Source organism: Hylobates moloch, unplaced genomic scaffold, assembly GCF_009828535.3.
Source record: "Hylobates moloch isolate HMO894 unplaced genomic scaffold, HMol_V3 SCAFFOLD_22, whole genome shotgun sequence".
In the NCBI taxonomy this organism is placed as follows: Eukaryota; Metazoa; Chordata; class Mammalia; order Primates; family Hylobatidae; genus Hylobates; species Hylobates moloch.
In genome coordinates this window covers 17819255-17839332 of record NW_026652297.1, presented here as the reverse complement: position 1 = coordinate 17839332, position 20078 = coordinate 17819255, and the positions used below count along the sequence as shown (strand labels likewise).

At 38.5% G+C, this 20078-nt stretch overlaps 1 protein-coding gene across 1 annotated transcript in view; it reads right to left on the bottom strand.

The window, feature by feature from the left end:
* The window catches only part of ACAD11 (acyl-CoA dehydrogenase family member 11), a 100125-nt gene extending 80087 nt beyond the window's left edge, over positions 1 to 20038 (bottom strand). The window contains exons 1-5 of the mRNA XM_032144165.2: positions 19817 to 20038; positions 12109 to 12208; positions 9999 to 10124; positions 9291 to 9452; positions 6986 to 7150 (exon numbers count right to left, since the gene is read on the bottom strand). Coding sequence (XP_032000056.1) covers positions 6986 to 7150; positions 9291 to 9452; positions 9999 to 10124; positions 12109 to 12208; positions 19817 to 19965 — 702 coding nt within the window. The 5' untranslated portion in view covers positions 19966 to 20038. The remainder of the gene's footprint in view (positions 1 to 6985; positions 7151 to 9290; positions 9453 to 9998; positions 10125 to 12108; positions 12209 to 19816) is intronic.
* Between the last annotated feature and the right edge of the window lie 40 nt (positions 20039 to 20078).

Here is a 20078-nt window from a genome sequence, read left to right as displayed (position 1 = left end):
GTGGGCAAAGGATATGAACAGACACTTCTCAAAAGAAGACATTTATGCAGCCAAAAGACACATGAAAAAATGCTCTTCATCACTGGCCATCAGAGAAATGCAAATCAAAACCACAATGAGATACCATCTCACACCAGTTAGAATGGCCATCATTAAAAAGTCAGGAAACAACAGGTGCTGGAGAGGATGTGGAGAAATAGGAACACTTTTACACTGTTGGTGGGACTGTAAACTAGTTCAACCATTGTGGAAGTCAGTGTGGCGATTCCTCAGGGATCTAGAACTAGAAATTCCATTTGACCCAGCCATCCCATTACTGGGTATATACCCAAAGGATTATAAATCATGCTGCTATAAAGACACATGCACACGTATGTTTATTGCGGCACTGCTCACAGTAGCAAAGACTTGGACCCAACCCAAATATCCAATAATGATAGAGTGGATTAAGAAAATGTGGCACATATATACCATGGAATACTATGCAGCCATAAAAAATGATGAGTTCATGTCCTTTGTAGGGACATGGATGAAGCTGGAAACCATCATTCTCAGCAACCTATCGCAAGGGCAAAAAACCAAACACTGCATGTTCTCACTCATAGGTGGGAATTGAACAATGAGAACACTTGGACACAGGAAGGGGAACATCACACACAGGGGCCTGTTTTGGGGTGGGGGGGTGGGGAGGGATAGCATTAGGAGATATACCTAATGTAAATGACGAGTTAATGGGTGCAGCACACCAACATGGCACATTTATACATATGTAACAAACCTGCATGTTGTGTACATGTACCCTAGAACTTAAAGTATAATAAAAAAATATAAAATAAAAATAATAAAAAAAATAAAAAAATAAAAAGATTATAAATGAATACTCAAAGTTGAAAAGGTATTGCACCAAACTAATAGCAATGGCTGTGGTTACTTTAAGGGATTAAGGCAGGATGGATGAGGTCCAGAGAGGGGAACCTTCACTGGAGGGTTCTATATACAGGAGTGATATGACATGATCTATATTTTAAGAGGGTCACTCTGGCTACTATGATTTCAATATACTATGGGGGGGAGGCAGTGAGGCAGCTGCAGCAATACTCTAGGCAAGTTATCCAAGCTACATAAAACTGCAGACCCCATTTGGGTAATATGAGTTACTGGGTTTCATGCCTCCATATAACTGTGTGTGCTTGCATTCCCTTGCTCCTCTGGCAAACTTACACACATTATTGTAGCTCTGTGTGGAAATGTGGGCTTTGGAATCAGACAGGCCTGTATTCAAACCCTAGCTCTACCATTTGCTGGCTGTATAACTCTGGACAAGTTAGTTAACCTCTCTAATCCTCAATTTTCTCAGCCATAATATACACCTCTTACACAGGGTTAGTTTGAAGATTAAATGGGCAGGTAGCACGTATAGTTCATTTACCAGTTTCTAGCAAAGAACCTGGCACACAACAGATGGCCAATCTGTATTTATTTGATGAATATGTTCAGAGCCTGGCATATATAGCCAGGCAATCAAAACTTTGCCATTGTTACTGTGGAAAAAAATTGATCACTCCCTTCTCTATGACTTTATAAGAGCTTTTATTGTGGTTATATTATACTATAAATTTATAATATTGTAAGTATTATAAATTACTATACTAGCTAGATTTGTGAAACTACTGAAGAGGATGGATGCATTTTTCTCTTACATCATTCCATTTCTTATCTATGGTTTTAACACCCAAAGTAAAGATGAGGCACTTACTTATGCTATAAATGATTTCTTTTTTAATACAATTGGGAAACTTCTCTGGAGTTACTTTTCAGAATATCTGAACCATTTTTGGGGTAAAAACACAAAGCTATAAAACAACAGCCAGTGAGAAAAGCTGATGGCTCATCAAATTGCATAAATTAGTGCAAATCTATTAGCAATATCTAATTAGAATCCTGTCAATGCCTGTTTGTGTTGAGAGTTATTAAAAGCGCAACATAACTTTTAGTGGTTGATCTGGACATTTACTAGTTCGTCTTACTGCTACTAAGGAACTTATTAGTAAAATTATTATTTTTTTTATTATTATACTTTAAGTTTTAGTGTACAGGTGTACAATGTGCAGGTTTGTTACATATGTATCCATGTGCCATGTTGGTGTGCTGCACCCATTAACTCGTCATTTAGCATTAGGTGTATCTCCTAATGCTATCCCTCCCCTCTCCCCCAACCCCACAACAGGCCCCGGAGTGTGATGTTCCCCTTCCTGTGTCCATGTGTTCTCATTGTTCAATTCCCACTTATGAGTGAGAACATGCGGTGTTTGTTTTTTTGTCCTTGCAATAGTTTGCTGAGAATGATGATTTCCAGTTTCATCCATGTCCCTACAAAGGACATGAACTCATCATTTTTTATGGCTGCATAGTATTCCATGGTGTATATGTGCCACATTTTCTTAATCCAGTCTATCATTGTTGGACATTTGGGTTGGTTCCAAGTCTTTGCTGTTGTGAATAGTGCCGCAATAAACATACATGTGCATGTGTCTTTATAGCAGCATGATTTATAGTCCTTTGGGTATATACCCAGTAATGGGATGGCTCGGTCAAATGGTATTTCTAGTTCTAGATCCCTGAGGAATCGCCACACTGACTTCCACAGTGGTTGAACTAGTTTACAGTCCCACCAACAGTGTAAAAGTGTTCCTATTTCTCCACATCCTCTCCAGCACCTGTTGTTTCCTGACTTTTTAATGATGGCCATTCTAACTGGTGTGGGATGGTATCTCATTGTGGTTTTGATTTGCATTTCTCTGATGGCCAGTGATGATGAGCATTTTTTCATGTGTCTTTTGGCTGCATAAATGTCTTCTTTTGAGAAGTGTCTGTTCATATCCTTCACCCACTTTTTGATGGGGTTGTTTTTTTCTTGTAAATTTTTTGAGTTCATTGTAGATTCTGGATATTAGCCCTTTGTCAGATGAGTAGGTTGCAAAAATTTTCTCCCATTTTGTAGGTTGCCTGTTCACCCTGATGGTAGTTTCTTTTGCTGTGCAGAAGCTCTTTAGTTTAATTAGATCCCATTCGTCAATTTTGGCTTTTGTTGCCATTGCTTTTGGTGTTTTAGACATGAAGTCCTTGCCCATGCCTATGTCCTGAATGGTAATGCCTAGGTTTTCTTCTAGGGTTTTTATGGTTTTAAGTCTAATATGTAAGTCGTTAATCCATCTTGAATTAATTTTTGTATAAGGTGTAAGGAAGGGATCCAGTTTCAGCTTTCTACATATGGCTAGCCAGTTTTCCAAGCATCATTTATTAAATAGGGAATCCTTTCCCCATTTCTTGTTTTTGTCAGGCTTGTCAAAGATCAGATAGTTGTAGATATGCGGTGTTATTTCTGAGGGCTCTGTTCTGTTCCATTGATCTATATCTCTGTTTTGGTACCAGTACCATGCTGTTTTGGTTACTGTAGCCTTGTAGTATAGTTTGAAGTCAGGTAGCGTGATGCCTCCAGGTTTGTTCTTTTGGGTTAGCATTGACTTGGCGACGTGGGCTCTTTTTTGGTTCCATATAAACTTTAAAGTAGTTTTTTTTGTTTTGTTTTGTTTTTTTTTGTTTTTTTTTTGAGACAGAGTCTCGCTCTGTCGCCCTGGCTGGAGTGCAGTGGCGCAATCTCGGCTCACTGCAAGCTCTGCCTCCCGGGTTCATGCCCTTCTCCTGCCTCAGCCTCTCCGAGTAGCTGGGACTACAGGCGCCTGCCACCACGCCCTAAAGTAGTTTTTTCCAATTCTGTGAAGTAAGTCATTGGTAGCTTGTAAAATTATTTTTGACAGTTTTTCTGAAACCTCAGCACAACAGAAAGCTTTTAGTTTTTTCAATTATCTTCTTTATAGAGAGATTCATTTTATGTATACTTTTTACACCATTGAATTTTATTAATATGTATGTGTATTGGCATTCAAAACAAAAAATACATACAATCCAACAGAACAAACCATAGATGAAGAAGGCAGGGAAGAAAATAATAGAATTTGTAATGAAAAGATGAAGCTAGGAGTAAGGTTATTACACATAATTGAATGTGATAGGACATGCATAGTTGGTAGTGTGGGTAGTAAAATTTGCTTTGAATTTTATAGCAGGTAAAATAAAATGTGAAGCATGGTCAGTCACAATCTTTATAGTGTATGCAGGTCAAAAACAAACCAGCTGCTCAAGAGGCACAACTTTTCTTGGCAATGAGGCTAAAGAAAAATATCACCCATCAATCTGCATACAGGTGATATTGTGTAGCGGATGAAAATGTCTTCAACAATATAAAGAGAACTTTGAGGGGCATGGTGTAATTCCTAGAAAGCAGGCTATGCTGGAAAATGACTGAAAGGACAAAGATGAGTCAGGTACAAGACAAGACCACATGCTGAGAGTGGGAGCCGAGATGGGACAAGCAATGTGAGAGTTTGAGAAGAAGGGAAAAGATTTAGAAAAGCCATTTTTTAAATGTCACAGGTTTTACTAAGAGATGAAGTTACAGCCTAGATAAAATCATACGGCATAAAAATGTCCCAGACCCAATTAACCTTACTTCACGACTTTATTCTGTAGCAAAAATATGAGGATTCAAGTTTAGGGCTAGAAATTGGTTAAAGTCAAGGGGTGATGGACATCCCCTGTAGGGTTATTAGAAAAAATAAAAAGTAAAATAATGATAATAATGATTATACAAAGTCAGGGTGGGAAGATTCTAGAATAATAAGTAACCTAAGGTCAGGACACTTTATAATTCTTATATTATTTGCATATATCTACAGTCAAAAAATTATTAATGAAATCGATACTAAAGGTAGTTTTTGAGATGACTGATTATGACCATGTGGCTCATGTAGGATAAGAAGTCAAGTGAAGTCATGAAGGGCTTATGGATTCTAAATTAACAGCAATCAAATTTGCAGTGTCTCAGGGAAGATGCAGAGAAATAAAAGAACAGAAGATAAAGAGGGTGAGGTCAAAATAAGGGGTTTCAATTTCTAGATCACTGAAGTTGACAAGTTCCAATGGATGTTTCTAATTAAATATATTTTTCAAGTTGAAATGACAATATGCAGGTTTTACATTAAACTCCAAGATCTTAAACATTTCTCTCCTGGTAAAATTTGTATTTGGAAAATCAACATTTTTCCAGGAGAACTGGATTTCTTTTCAACATTGCAGTGAGCATATTGTGCTACTGAAATACTTGCTCAAACATGCTTTAAATACTTTGTAAATAAGTAACAGAAAATGATTTCGTTTTGCCATATCCTGTAGTTTCCTTCACTGGCTTACCCCACACATTCCTGGAAGGTTTGTCATTTAAAATTGTTTTTTCTTCTTTCTTAATTGTTGTGTTTTCTGATGACAAAAATAAAACATGCTGTTGTTTTAAAAATAAAAACCAAAAAACATCAAACCCTATACATTACAGAAATGTACAATTATGTCTCCTATAATTCCATCCCCTACAACCACTGTTTAGGTTTTAGTACATATTATGAAGGATGTACTTATACCCTAATATTTTTCTGAAGAAGCTTGACAAGTAGTCTTAGAAAAGTCAGAGAGAAAAGTGAAGGGGAAAAAATGGAAAAGTGAGGGTACCTGAAATAAATTGAGCATCATTGATGTGCCAGGTACCAGCTAGTTGCTCCATATTGACTGTTTCATTTTAGCTGCCCAGCAACTCAGAATTTTTTTTTTCAATTTTAAAAGGTACACAGTGTCAATTTCCTGGCTTTGATAATGTACCATAGTTGTATAATATCCATTTTGCAGAATTTGGATGATGGATACACAGGACTTCTCTGTACTATAATACTTTTACAACTTTTTGTGGGACTCTAATTATTTCAAAACAAAAAGTTAAAAACAGAGGCACAGAGAGAGACTGAATAACTTGCTTTAAGTTCACACTGCTAGGGAATGAAAGTTAAGCATAAATTCATGAAATGGAAATAGTTGCTTAGTGAATAATTAACTAAAATTAATCCCTTCAACATAGATTCATTCAGAATCATATAAGCACCTGCAATATAAAGATGAATAAGATATAGTCATTGTTTTAAAGGAACTCCAAGTCTAGTAGGTTCTAATTTGTTATCTACTATAGAGACTCAATATTATATAGACTCGACTAAAGTATTAATTAAATGACACAGATCAAATACAGGCCAGATCCTGCTATGTTTTAAGGCATATGCTTTTATAATTTTCTAGATTATAAATTAGCATATTTAATTTTTCTAATCTCAGGGTAGATAATTAACAAGGTTAGAATTCAGAATTCATCAGTGCCACTAGCTCTTCCTGCCCTAAAACATCTTAGCATTCTAAGAAACTAGTGAATCCAGAAAATCCTCCTCTCAGAAGCAGGATTCATTCCCACTATACTGTAAGACTAGGCCTCATTGTAGGTGCTCAGTGGAGGATTACAGCTTTCATTTGTTTATACTCTTTATAAAGAATACAGTGTGCACATTTACACAGAGCAAGGTTATATTAACCTCATGTAATTCCTTTGAAGCCTCAAGAAGCTTTTGGAATTCTCTATTCTCAGAGTTCATAATAAACAAATAATAAATTCTTCATGAGATAGGGCTAAAAACCCCAAAGAAGTATAAATGAATCAGAAAAAAAGCAAGAACATGGATAAGCTAAATATTATAACTAGTAGATGAAAACTTATTTGAAGAAAACAGCATCATGCATGTAAAATTCCCAAATCCTTTTAAGCAGTAAACCAGATACCACTTGGGATTAGAACTAGTCTTAAAGGTAGGCAGCTAACTTATGCTGGAAAATCTGCAGGACTCCTTTCTAAAAATTTTGAGTGGTGATGACAGTCCTGAGCTGTAGGGGAACAGGGAGTGGGTTGGGCTCCCTCAGAGCTCTGGGGGCAACATTTACTTAGTACTGGGTCACAAAACAGACCTACTCAATTAATTGTAAACATAGCTAACTGTACCTCTTTAGGGTGGAAAACTACGTTATCTAGTCTGAAATCTCCATGAATCAAATTCTCTTCATTGTCATTATCGGGCAAGTTCTTCATTAGCCACTCCGATAGCTGTTGCATGGCAGGGATGTCCTGATGAGCTGCAGCTTGATATTGCTTTGTCCAGGTTGATACCTAAAGACATATAAATAAGAAAAATGGTAAAGCTGAAACTGGAATGTAGGATCTAGCAATTCTAAAATTAAAACAAAATTCAAGTGCTGTTTTACTCCTAAATACTTAAGACCCATGCTGGTGATACTCGTGTCACCCTAAAACACTCAAATCAGCCTAAACCTTAAAGTCTCTTTTCCGTATAGTTCCATTTTACTTACCTAGCTTTTTATCAGGAGAAAAATACTGGCCTAGGGATCAAGAGATATGGGTTCTAGTCTTTATTCAGCAACTACTTTGTAGAAGAAAAAAAAAAAGAATGCATACAAACACACACACACGCACACACTCTCTCACACACACACAAATATATAGGCATAGATAATTTCTGGAAAGGGTCACGAGAAATAAGTAACCCCTGAAGAAGGGAATGTGGGGACTAGAAGAAAAAAGAAGACATTTACTTTTTTTTTTTTTTTTTTTTTGAGACAGAGTCTCGCTCTGTTGCCCAGGCCAGAGTGCAACCTCCACCTCCCAGGTTCAAGTGATTCTCCTGCCTCAGCCTCCTAAGTAGCTGGGATTACAGGTGCATACCACCAAGCCCAGCTAATTTTTGTATTTTTAGTAGAGACAGAGCACCATATTGGTCAAGCTGGTCTCGAACTCCTGACTTCGTGATCCTCCTGCCTTGGCCTCCCAAAGTCCTGGGATTACAAGCTTCAGCCACCGCGCCCGGCCTACTTTTCATTTTAATACTCTTTCTTATTACCCATAGAATTTTCTAAATATATTACAGGTATGAATAGTGTAAAGATCTTCTATTGTTCTTAGAATTGAATGCAAACAAATCAACTTACTCGTAAAGTCCTCCAACAAGTGGGACCATATTGTTTATTTGCTTTTTTATCTCCATTTCCCAAGGTATCTTTGCTTAATTTAGTGCAATAGAGCAAAGATCTTTACTTGGTCTTATCTAGTCATATCAACCTTAAATTATATCTAAGCCACTTACTTGTGTATTACTTTATTGATGCAAGCCTCCCTTTATTCATCTGCAAAATGGGAGTAATAATACCTATATCTTAGAGTTGTTGTAAAGATCAAAAAAGAGAGGTCGACAACTCACTCTGCCATGTAGGACCTAGCATATAGTGAGTACTCTCTAAACTTTAGTTCCCTTTTCTCTTCCTTAACCCCCACAAAATGATATGCTTATAAAGGAAAGCAGCCCCATATATATGTAGTATTGCTTTCCTTTAATTTAAAATGATCCCCATCACCCTAAATTTTATCTTTCCTTAAATACTCATTATAAGATATCTCTCCCAGGAAGCTTTCTCTATATAAGCAAGGGCATCCCAACTTCCACCCTTTGAATCATGATGAGTATCAAACAATTTACTACTAGATTTTACACTCTTTTATACCATTTTCAGGTTTCATGTATGACATGCATGTACAGGTCTCTCAAAAATGATCACGAGTTCCTATGGGGAAGAACCTATTGTATATTTTTCTTGATATTTAACACAGTACTCAGCAGGTATTAAACACACAGTCAAAGCTTAATAAATGTCTGCTAGTCCAATTTAGAAAGAAAAAACTGTAGGCCGGGCACAGTGGCTCACGCCTGTAATCCCAGCACTTTGGGAGGCCGAGGCGGGTGGATCACGAGGTCAGGAGATCGAGACCATCCTGGCTAACACGGTGAAACCCCATGTCTACTAAAAATACAAAAAAATAGCAGGGCGTGATGGCGGGAGCCTGTAGTCCCAGCTGCTCGGGAGGCTGAGGCAGGAGAATGGCGTGAACCTGGGAGGCGGAGCTTGCAGTGAGCCGAGATAGCGCCACCGCACTCCAGCCTGGGCAATAGAGCGGGACTCCATCTCAAAATAAATAAATAAATAAAATAAGAAAAAACTATATAGTTAAAAGTATTGGAAAATTAAGAGAAGAGTCTAAAACAGAAGATTTTGCTGAACAAAACCTAATATAAAAACATAAGATAATTTTATATTAAAAACTAGTCATTCTGAAGGACAATGTTAAAAGTCATAGCCAAGCTTCAGAAAATTATACAATAATAGCTTTTTTTGTTGACTAATAAGGTATATTATTTACAAGAACTTGAAAAAAATAGCTATTAATGTGGATGCATTACCTGTCTTTTGCAGTACCCAGCACCTATACCATATCCTTCCAGCTGCAATGACTGTATATTCAAGGAATGTAAATGAGCCAATGTTTCTACCATGGCCACATATATGGCTGAACGTTCTGCTGGGCTAACTCCAGGAATTGTTAAATCACGAAAGATTCGACCCTATGGAAGTGATTACAACAGATTATTTAAATGTGTGCAATCAATACTTTGTAGAATATACTAGAAAAACATTCATTTGTGAAACATATTTAATATTAGAGTATACATGCCAAAGGGAAAATAAAAGGATATGCCAAGATGAATTTAAACATCAAAACTACTGTCAACTATTTTACAGAAAAAATTTAAAACACATTTTGAATTTATTGTTCTTAACGGCTTGACCTATGTGGAGTGTGTTTTCCCTGCTACCTTATGGACAATTTGGTTATTGCCATTACAGATAACTCTTTACTGACACCTAGAGGAAAATTTAAGAATAAGTCAATACCCCTTAATTACTAAATTTGCCTCTTGTCTATTCCATCCCTCCCTTTGTAAGTGCTCAAATTTGAACAAAATTGTAAGCCTTTGCAAAGCAATCTAATTACCTAAAATGTTAAATAACAAACTATATCATTTATTAAGTATCATAATAAAACATCTTAATTAACTTCATAATTAAAAGTAAAAGCAACAACAAAATAAGATTAAGTGTTAATTTACCTGCACATGTTCCATTATGTAAAATTCTGTTCCAATGACAGAAGTATCATGGCAGTACAGTATAGGCTTGGGAACGGGGAATCCAATTGAAAACAAGGCTTTCTGGACTTTAAATTCTCTATCAATCTAAATAGGATGATGAATCATTAAAAATCAGAGAAACTGATTTAATTATAATTAAATTTAATAACTACTCATGAGCTAACCTTAAGGCTAGAAAACAACTGTAAAACAGCATCAACACATACTCCAGAGGATAACAGTAATAACTTCCCTAATAGTAGTCTTGGTGTAATCATGATTATAAATTAGACCACTACTAAAAAATGTAATTTAATTAGGATAAAAAGATGAGCACCTGCATGAGACTTAATCCTGGCTCTGATAATGTGAAGGCAATAGTTACTGTTCACAATATTTCACATATTTTATCATAAAACATCCCTTTTTCCACAGCAGTTCCCTGGCTGGCTGCTCGCTCTTTCATGTCTTCCAAGGAAGCTCAGGTAAGTCTCTACTCTAGCACTCTGCCACAGTCAGCTACAAAGAGCTGGGGGTGAGAGGCGAGTGGTGGTGGAAGGAAAAGTACCCACTCCTTCTGGAGAGCAAGGGAGGCATGTGTTTCCAGGGCAGGGGCATGGGGATCTTTCCTGGCACTCAGGACTACTGTGGAGCTCAAGATAACTAGCAGGAAAGTAGGCAGCTAGAAGCAAACTGGAGCCCAAATAAGACAGTGGGGGAAAAATGGCTTCCTTAATTAGGACAGATGCACAGGCTATCACTCAGGACCCAAGGGCAGAGCTGCTGATGCAGGCCAAGTAAGGATGGCTTATCTACATGTAGTCACCTGGCCCCAGACTCAGGCAATGGTGACTGACCATTCTAAGGAGGGGAAGCTATGCAGCTCATTTTGACATCAGGAAGTAAAGCAGGGGCTGCGGCAATAACTGGAACAGGAAAACAACGAAACCCACGTTCAAGGTGAGGGCAGCCAGCAGTACCAAGGGCTGTGGAAAGAAGTGTTAACCACTCAGGTGTTGGGAAATGAAGGGGAGGGGGTAAGGGGGAGAGGGCAAAAGGGTTAGAGAAGCAAAAAGTGGATCACAGATCTGGAGCACTGCTTTTTTCAATGCAGAGTTGAGAAAACAGAAGGGAGTTGAAACAGAGTACTCCAGATCCTTGGCAGCTGTACTTGGGCTGAGAGCATTATGCCCTGTTCTGATGTGTTCAGGTGGGATGCTATCAAGAAGAGAGACAAATAAAGCTGTTTATCGGGGCATGGATGGGGATTCTTCTTCAGCCATACCATATTGATATTTAATGAAAGTTACGCAACTTTGTTTTATCTTAAGCATCCAACTTACTTCATGTTTCTGGGAATATGATATGGGACCAAGAAAGTCCCATAGAATCTACATTTTCTATTACTGTGGTATTAAGCCTACCCCACAATTGTCCTTCCCCAGTGACCTGGGCCTGGGAAGCACCTGCTGTACATGATTACGGCCATACCCTAAATATGCACAGTGCTTTTAATGTTCTCCAGTGCTTTGATTTCTGTCCCCTCCTGTTCTCTGAAAATCCATAGATAATACCTGTTTTCTGAAGACAGAAAAACCTAGTTTTTAACAAAAATCTTTTATAATTCTCACTGTCTAATATTTAGAGAGTACTATAAAATACTTATTCAAATCTTTCTTATCACCAAAAAATTAGAGGATTATCATAGCAAATATATTAAAATAATTCTGAGTAGATACTATTGCATATAATAATTTAAATATATAATAAAACAAAATATCTATAGATGAGTAGCACTGAAAATATTCATTGGCTGATTTTACTTCTAGCAAACAATGTAGAGGAAAATCAAATACACAAAATAACTGGGTGTTGTTCAAGATTAATAGCCTAAAGATAGACTTACATTTCAACCTCAAATCATTTTTTAAAACAAAGATATAATTCAAGGGAAATTTTCATTAGAAATAAAATACATTTTATATTATTTGGCAATCATAAGATGCCTTTTAAAAGTAAATTGGCTTTGTGTGTATTAAAAGCATTTATTTGTCACCAAAGAATTTATCATTACATTTGTATACTATACCTGATGTGCTTTAGGAAGAAGTGAACCTGGTGGTTTTTTCCTGAGCACATATGTTTGAAAGCCCTTCTGGAGATAAAAGGTTGGATTGGACTTTCCTGCTCTAGATAAAAGTAAAAAAAAAAAAGGTCAATTACAAAGATATGTTTTCCGTCATCCCCAAATCCTACTGAAATGTCAGAAGAAACAAATGAAAATAAATTCATCTCAATGCTGGAAAATCAAGAGGGGTGCTATCAGCAGCTCACAACATGAATTTCTAGATGATATTAAAGCAGATGGCAACATACTGGTAGCTGGAGAATCTGTGACTCACACAGGTAGAAGAGAGGACCCCACTTCCTGACTGCAAATCCTAAGTTTTATCAGGAGTACCTGTAGAACAATGACTGATCTAAGTAAATAAACAATCTGAGAAGAGATTCTAAGTTATCAGTCAGAAAATGAATTAAAAGATGCAGGAACAGCTGGCTTAATGCCCCGTCATCTGCCTTTAGAGAGAGAACCCTCATAAGTGTCAACAAGGCTAGTGCGTGAGTTGAGCTCTCTACAATGGGAGTTCTGAGAAGTGAGGTCCCACAGTGAGCATCTGGCCCAGGGAAGTGCAATGCTGGCCCAACTAACTCACAGACACCAGGGCATTGACTTTCCCTGCCAGATGAACAGAAATTCTCACCTAAACTAAGGATAGACACTTCAGCTACCAAAATTATTCAGTCTATTCCTTCACTTATAATATGGGCATTTAAGAATCGCCCAACTTTTGAAGAATCCAACTGTAAAAAGGAGAGATCCTAAATTATATAAACAGAAGAATCAATCCTTAAGGTAACAGGTAATAGGAGAAAGTAGAAAAAAAATCTTTGAAGCTTCTTCCCAGGACTCCAACCTCCATCAGGAAAAAACAAGCATGAGCCTAGATTGAATCTGGCAGCAGCCCCAGTGTCTACGTCTTCTATAAATCAGACCCATCCTCCCTGGCAATCACATCAAGGAGCACTGGTTTTGGTACCATCTAATCCTGTGTGAGTGCCTTTTACCATAGGAAGGTGGAGATAATCACCAGTGGTCAGGAAATAGGACCACCACAGGCTATGCTGTCTTTATTGATATAGAACAATTTGTCTTTGATGCTGCAAACCATCAATTGCAATGAATCTTTTTTTTTTTTTTAGACGGAGTCTTGCTCTGTCGCCCAGGCTGGAGTGCAGTGGCGTGATCTCGGCGCACTGCAAGCTCTGCCTCCCGGGTTCACGCCATTCTCCTGCCTCAGCCTCCCCAGTAGCTGGGACTACAGGCACCCGCCACCGTGCCTGGCTAATTTTTTGTATTTTTAGTAGAGACGGGGTTTCACCGTGGTCTCGATCTCCTGACCTCGTGATCCGCCCGCCTGGGCCTCCCAAAGTGCTGGGATTACAGGTGTGAGCCACCGCGTTTGGCAACAACGAATCTTACAAACACATTTTAAAAAAAATGCCAAACATCTGATTGGATGCATTTTTGATGAGGCAGTTCTCTAGTCTTACATAAAGCACTGGTCTTTCATGATAGTAAATGACCCAAATGAAATACAAAGAAAAAACTAAAAGCTTTGTTGAAGGTAGAGTGACCCAGCAAGTCTGCTTCTACATATATATCCAAGAGAACTGAACACATAAAATTAACACAAAAACTTGTACATGAATGTTCACAGCAGTACAATTCACAACAGCCAAAAATTAGGAACAGCTCAAATGTCCATCTGCAGACAAAAGGATAAACAAAATGTGGTATATCTATACAATGGATTATTGTTTGGCAATACAAAGGAATAAAATGCTGATCCATACTACAACGTGGATCAATCTTGAAAATATTAAGTGAAAGAAGCTAGTCACAAAAGACTACATATTATGTGATTCCATGTCTATGAAATGTCCAGAATAGGGAAATCCATAGTGACAGAAAGTAGATTAGTAGCAGCCAGGGATAGGGGCAGGAAAAAATTGGGAAGTATGAGGTTTCTTTAGGGGTGATGGAAATGTTTTAGAACTAGATAGTGGTGATGGTTGTATAACATTCTGAATATATGGAAAACAACTGACTTACACACTTTAAAACAGTTAAATTTTTAAATGTTATATGAATTTCTCAAAAACAAACAAAAACAATTAAAAGTTTCTCTTTTGAGGAAGTATCTAAAATGGTTATAACAAAGACAAAAAAAAATTGCAGAAACCCATTTGCATGGGAGGATCATTGTCAACACTGTCAATACAGTACTTGCTAAATTTAACCACTCCAATCATCAGGCCTCCAAATAGCCTGGAACCATTGATGGTCTCAGTATAAGAATCATCACTGAGCCAGTAGTCAGAACTATTGGTAGTTCTTAGACAAGATATTTGGTGCTGAGAGAAATGTGTTGATCTATAACCTAAGAGATGGTACTTTTGATGTGTCCAACCTCCATTAACAAATAGAAAATCTTTGCATGTAAGTGTGCAGCCATGGACACGTACTTGGTTAGAGAAGACTTTAAACAGACAATCTCAGAAGACCCTACTAAGCCATTCATAGCATTGGTTCCCTTAGAAGCATAAACAGACAGGAAAAACAGGATGTTGGCATGGCAGCATCAGATGAGTTTCTTCAGCAGACTCCTTGCAGCAGTCCAGGGTTTACTCCATGCCCCCATTCCCCCACGGTGACAGCTCAGGTGAGAGGGAATGAGATCAGGTAATGGGTGAGTATGGGTACCACCTTGATTTATAAGTCTTAGTCTATTTAGGCTGCTAGTCTATTCAGACTGCTATTATGAAATACCATAGACTGGGTAGCTTATAAACAACAGACATTTATTTCTCACATTTTTGGGGCCTGGGAAGTCAAAAATCAAGGCGCCAGCAGATTCAGTCTCTGGTGAGGACCCACTTTCTTATAGAAGGCACATTCTTGCTCTTCCTCACATGGTGGAAGGGGCAAGGCAGTTCTTTGGGGTCTCTTTTATAACACTAATCCCATTCTTGAGGTCACTGTACTCATGATCTAATCATCTCCCAAAGACCCCCCCCTTCTTAATATCATTACCTTGGGAGTAAGGATTTCAACATATGAATTTTTGAAGGACACAAACATTTAGATCATAGTAAAGCCTCATGCCCTACAGAAGCCATTATCTGTAGTAGCAGTCTTTTGGCACCAGCTTCCAGGGCCCTAGCAAAGGACATAACTAGTTGAAAGAACCCTCTACACTTAGGGAAGCCCAAAGCTATGCCTTTCCACCAGATACTTAAACAGTTCATTTACAGACCTTCCAGTTCAGATGCAGTTTACTAAATAGATGTTATTTTTACCATAAGCAATGTTGCCTGGAAACACATCTGATATGCCACCTTTACCAAGTTTTCAGAATTACAGAGCTAGAAAATTAAATAAATTTATCCATAGAGCAGGAGAAAAGATTTTTTAACCCTTTATTTATATCACGGTTAACAAGTCTCAGACTCATGGCATCATCCTAGAGGGTGCATCTACCTGCATCTCTAAGCTTTAGAAACTCAGAAATTCCTATGGGAATTTTTTAACAGAAAGGAACTGAAAAAAAAAAAAAAAAGCATAGGCCCTGATAAGGGAATCAGTTATGTTTGTGGATATCTAGTAAGGCACCTTATCCCTTGTGCAGAGATTTGAAAATATTCAGGATTTGCTGCTTTTTAATTTTACTCCTTTTCCTTTGGTGGAAATCATGACTAGTGGAATCATGACTATTCTGACCAAGTGCATTTAATAAAACCACTAAGCAGACTCAGACCTTCACCAACTATCTACTCTGACAACCAGTTTGGTTTGTGTAGGGAAAAGAAAGAGAAATCAGACTGTTACTGTGTCTATGTAGAAAGAGAAGACATAAGAAACTCCATTTTGACCTGTACCCTGAACAATTGCTTTGCCCTAAGATGCTGTTAATCTGTAACTTTGCCCCAATCTTGAGCTCACAGAAACATGTGTTGTATGGAATCAAGGTTTAAGGGATCTAGGGCTGTGCAAGATGTGCCTTGTTAACAAAATGTTTACAGGCAGTATGCTTGGTAAAAGTCATCGCCATTCTCCAGTCTTGATAAACCAGGGGCACAATGCACTGCGGAAAGCCACAGGGACCTCTGCCCTGGAAAGCCGGGTATTGTCCAAGGTTTCTCCCCATGTGATAGTCTGAAATATGGCCTCGTGGGATGGGAAAGACCTGACCATCCCCCAGCCCGACACCCGTGAGGGGTCTGTGCTGAGGAGGATTAGTAAAAGAGGAAAGCCTCTTGCAGTGGAGATAGAGGATGGCCATTGTCTCCTGCCTGCCCCTGGGAACTGAATGTCTCGGTATAAAACCCGATTGTACATTTGTCAGTTCTGGGATAGAAGAAAAGCTGCTCTGTGGCGGGAGGTGAGACATGTTGGCAGCAATGCTGCTCTGTTTCTCTTTACTCTACTGAGATGATTGGGTGGAGAAAAGCATAAATCTGGCCTACGTGCATATCTAGGCATAGTACCTTCCTGGAAATCATTCGTGACACAGATGCCTTTGCTCATGTTTTCTTGCTGACCTTCTCCCCACTATCACCCTGCTCTCCTGCCGCATTCCTCTTGCTGAGATAGTGAAAACAGTAATTAATAAATACTGAGGGAACTCAGAGACCGGTGCCGATGAAGGTCCTCTGTATGCTGAGCGCCGGTCCCCTGGGCTCACTTTTCTTTATACTTTGTCTCTGTGTCTTATTTCTTTTCTCAGTCTCTCGTCCAGCCTGACTAGAAATACCCACAGGTGTGGAGGGGCTGGCCCCCTTCAGGTTTGCTCATTAAGGTTTACAAAATTGAGTGAGCAATGATGAAAGATAACAACCAGCCTGGCAAATTTGAACTCACAGGCATTCCTCCTGAACCCTTTGGATTTCCACAAATTTAAATGACTTTTATATTGATGCCAACAGCATCTCAAATGTGTTTGCTGTTGATAAAAGATCAGGAAAAAAGAAGATTAAAAGACAAGTGACTCAGTGTTTGCCCATGGAAACACTGAGTATTTGGTCCAAGAGGCATAGAAGTACAAAGCTGGAAAATGAGAAACAAAGAGACAGAGTTTCTTGTAAGAAGTTGCTCAGATCCTATGTATTCAATAGGCCACAGTGAAAAATGAGAGATGGCAAAGCAGAATCAAAGATGAAGTCAAACAGAAGACTTGTTTTGCCTTTAACATTCAATTCTTTTATCTACCTGGAACTGTGTGAGATAAAGAGTCTAATTTCTATTTCTTCATACAGATAACAATTATTCCAGTATAACTTCTTGAAAAGTTCTTCTTTCCCCCCGCCCCACTGACTCTCAGTGCCAACACTGTCACTTATCAAACTTCTATAAATATGTAGGTGTTTCTGTGAACTCTCTGTTCTATTTCATTGGTCTGTCTATCTCTGTGCTAATATCATACCATCTTAATTCAAATTTCCCACCTTGTGGTTCTTTAAAAATGTTTCTGCTATCCTTAGCCCTTCGCTCTTACACATAAAATTTAGGAGCACTTTTTCAAATTAGAGAAAAAAATTAGGATTTTGATTGTCATTGCTTTGAATCAATAGATCAACTGGAAGAAAAAAGTTTGCAATATTGAATATTCCTATTCAACAACATGGCATCTTTCAATTTTTAAAATTCTTTTTAAGGTCCTAATAAAAGTTTTATCATTTCTCTACAAAGGTATTGCACATCTTTTACTTAGGTAATTTATATTTTTTATATTTTTATGCTCTTATATTTTATATTTTTATGCTCTTGTAAGTTTTTGAAAATTACATTTTAACTGTTGCTAAAGTAGAGAAATACAGTTGATTTCTGTACACTGAACTTTGATAGTCTTTTACTGTCTGTGTAGATTATTGGCTCTTTAATCCATGAATCAATTAATTTATAAACATGTATTTGTTAGCTATCTTCTGTTAAACTTTTGGCATTAAAAAAAACACATATTCCTTTTCTTTTGAGTCTCATTCTGTCACCTAGGCTGGAGTGTGGTGGCGCAATCTTTGCTCACTGCAACCTCCCTCTCCTGGTTCAAGCGATTCTCCTGCCTAAGCCTCCCAAGTAGCTGGGACTACAGGCACGTGCCACCACGCCCGGCTAATTTTTGTATCTTTAGTAGAGATGGGGGTTTCACCATGTTGGCCAGGCTGGTCTTGAACTCCCGACCTCAAGTGATACACGTGCCTCGGCCTCCCAAAGTGCTGGGATTACAGGTGTGAGCCACTGCACCCGGCCAAAACACACATTTTCAAAATATAAAGACTGATTCTTTTGCGTTTCTGAGACTTCCTTCATGGCCTATGTGTTTTCAATTTTTATAAAATTTTTCGTGTGTCCTAGAAATGAATGAGTGTTCTCTGTGGGATCCAGAGTTCCATATATATTTATTAAACCAAGCTTATACAACATTTCTGGAAGCAATTTTTATACCACAACTAATTTCATTTTTTGAACATGATTATGGTTTAACATTCAGCTTGGTTCAGAATTAGGTATCTTTCAGTTATGTACCTCTTCAACACCCCTACAATATGAACGTTACTATCTCCTTTTTGCCAAAGCAGGACTAGATGTTCAAAGGGTAACTTGTCCAAATTCCACAGCAATTGAAATAGTTGAAATTTGAACTTTGATCTGTTTTAGTTTGTTACAACACAAGGCTTCTAGCCTAGAAATCTCAGCTATTCTTTATTCCACCTTTTCCTTCATCCTCCAATATCTATTGGGACATGGGACCTTTTAATTCTACACCCTAAAATGTTCCCTGATCCATCTCATTTATTACTATTTTCATTTTCACCAAAATCGGTAGTCAAAGAATATAAATGCCAGTGATAAAATACCACTAGCATACTATGTTGTTGCAATTTTTACGCCCTTTCGCCTATATTACGGTACTTCATTTCATTAATAAGACTAATCAAAACAGGTATTACAACTTAGGAAACTAGTTCTCAGAGTGTTTATGTAACATATTTAAACTCCCAGACAGCAAGTGACAGATCCAGTTTTCTGAATGATAGGACTCTTTCTATAGCCCTGTATTAGTAACAATGTTATTTTTAGAATAAAGTTTTAAGAATGTATTATCTATTGTAAAACATCAGACTAAAGCCAGATTCCTGGTGGGGAACGGTACTCTCAGGATCCTCTCACCCAGTTCCATTACCTCACTTCAAAAAACCTGAGGCCCAAAGTGGTGCTGTGACCTCCTAAGTGGAAAAGCTAGTACTCGAATTCGGATCCTCCATCTGGTGTCATTAACTCAGCCTCCCGGAATACGGCCAATCAAACTGAATTACGCCAGCTTCTCAGAAAAAGATCTAATGGTTGTATCACAAAAGAAGGCATCTATTTCTCAGAATTTGTAGCCTTAATTGCCTTGGTGAATCCTCAAGGGACATAAATCCATCCTTTAACAAAGATTCCTTTGGATAGTGGAATGGTGAACGTTATTGCGCTTCCATTACCGCCCTCCAATTGGGAAGCCCCCAGCATCGAATTCGGGGGGCCGGCAATAGCAGCTCATGCTTGTAGGGTGCGTCCACTGACTGCAGGAAAAGCAATCAGGGCGGGAGAAACTTAGGAAACCACCCAGGGCCAAAGGAAGGAAAACTCAATGCACAAATTTGTTTCCAGTGGAGGCAAAGGCTGGCGTCGATACCTGTACTGGGCAATGGTCAGCGTAGCCTCACGTTTGGCCCCAAAGCCAGACAAGTGCCGGTTTAGGTAGGCCTCCAGGGACTTGCTGTCGAACTTGTGCTGGGGCAGCACTTCGGCCAAATCGGACTCGCCAGTAGCACCTGGCTTCATGATCACCCCCGCAGGCCACAGCAACGCGGCATCCACAGGTCTCGAGTACCGAGGTCCTTCAGGATTGGGGCAACGTCCCCTCTAGAGCGTGGGCCGAGGCCGGGGCGGGGTCT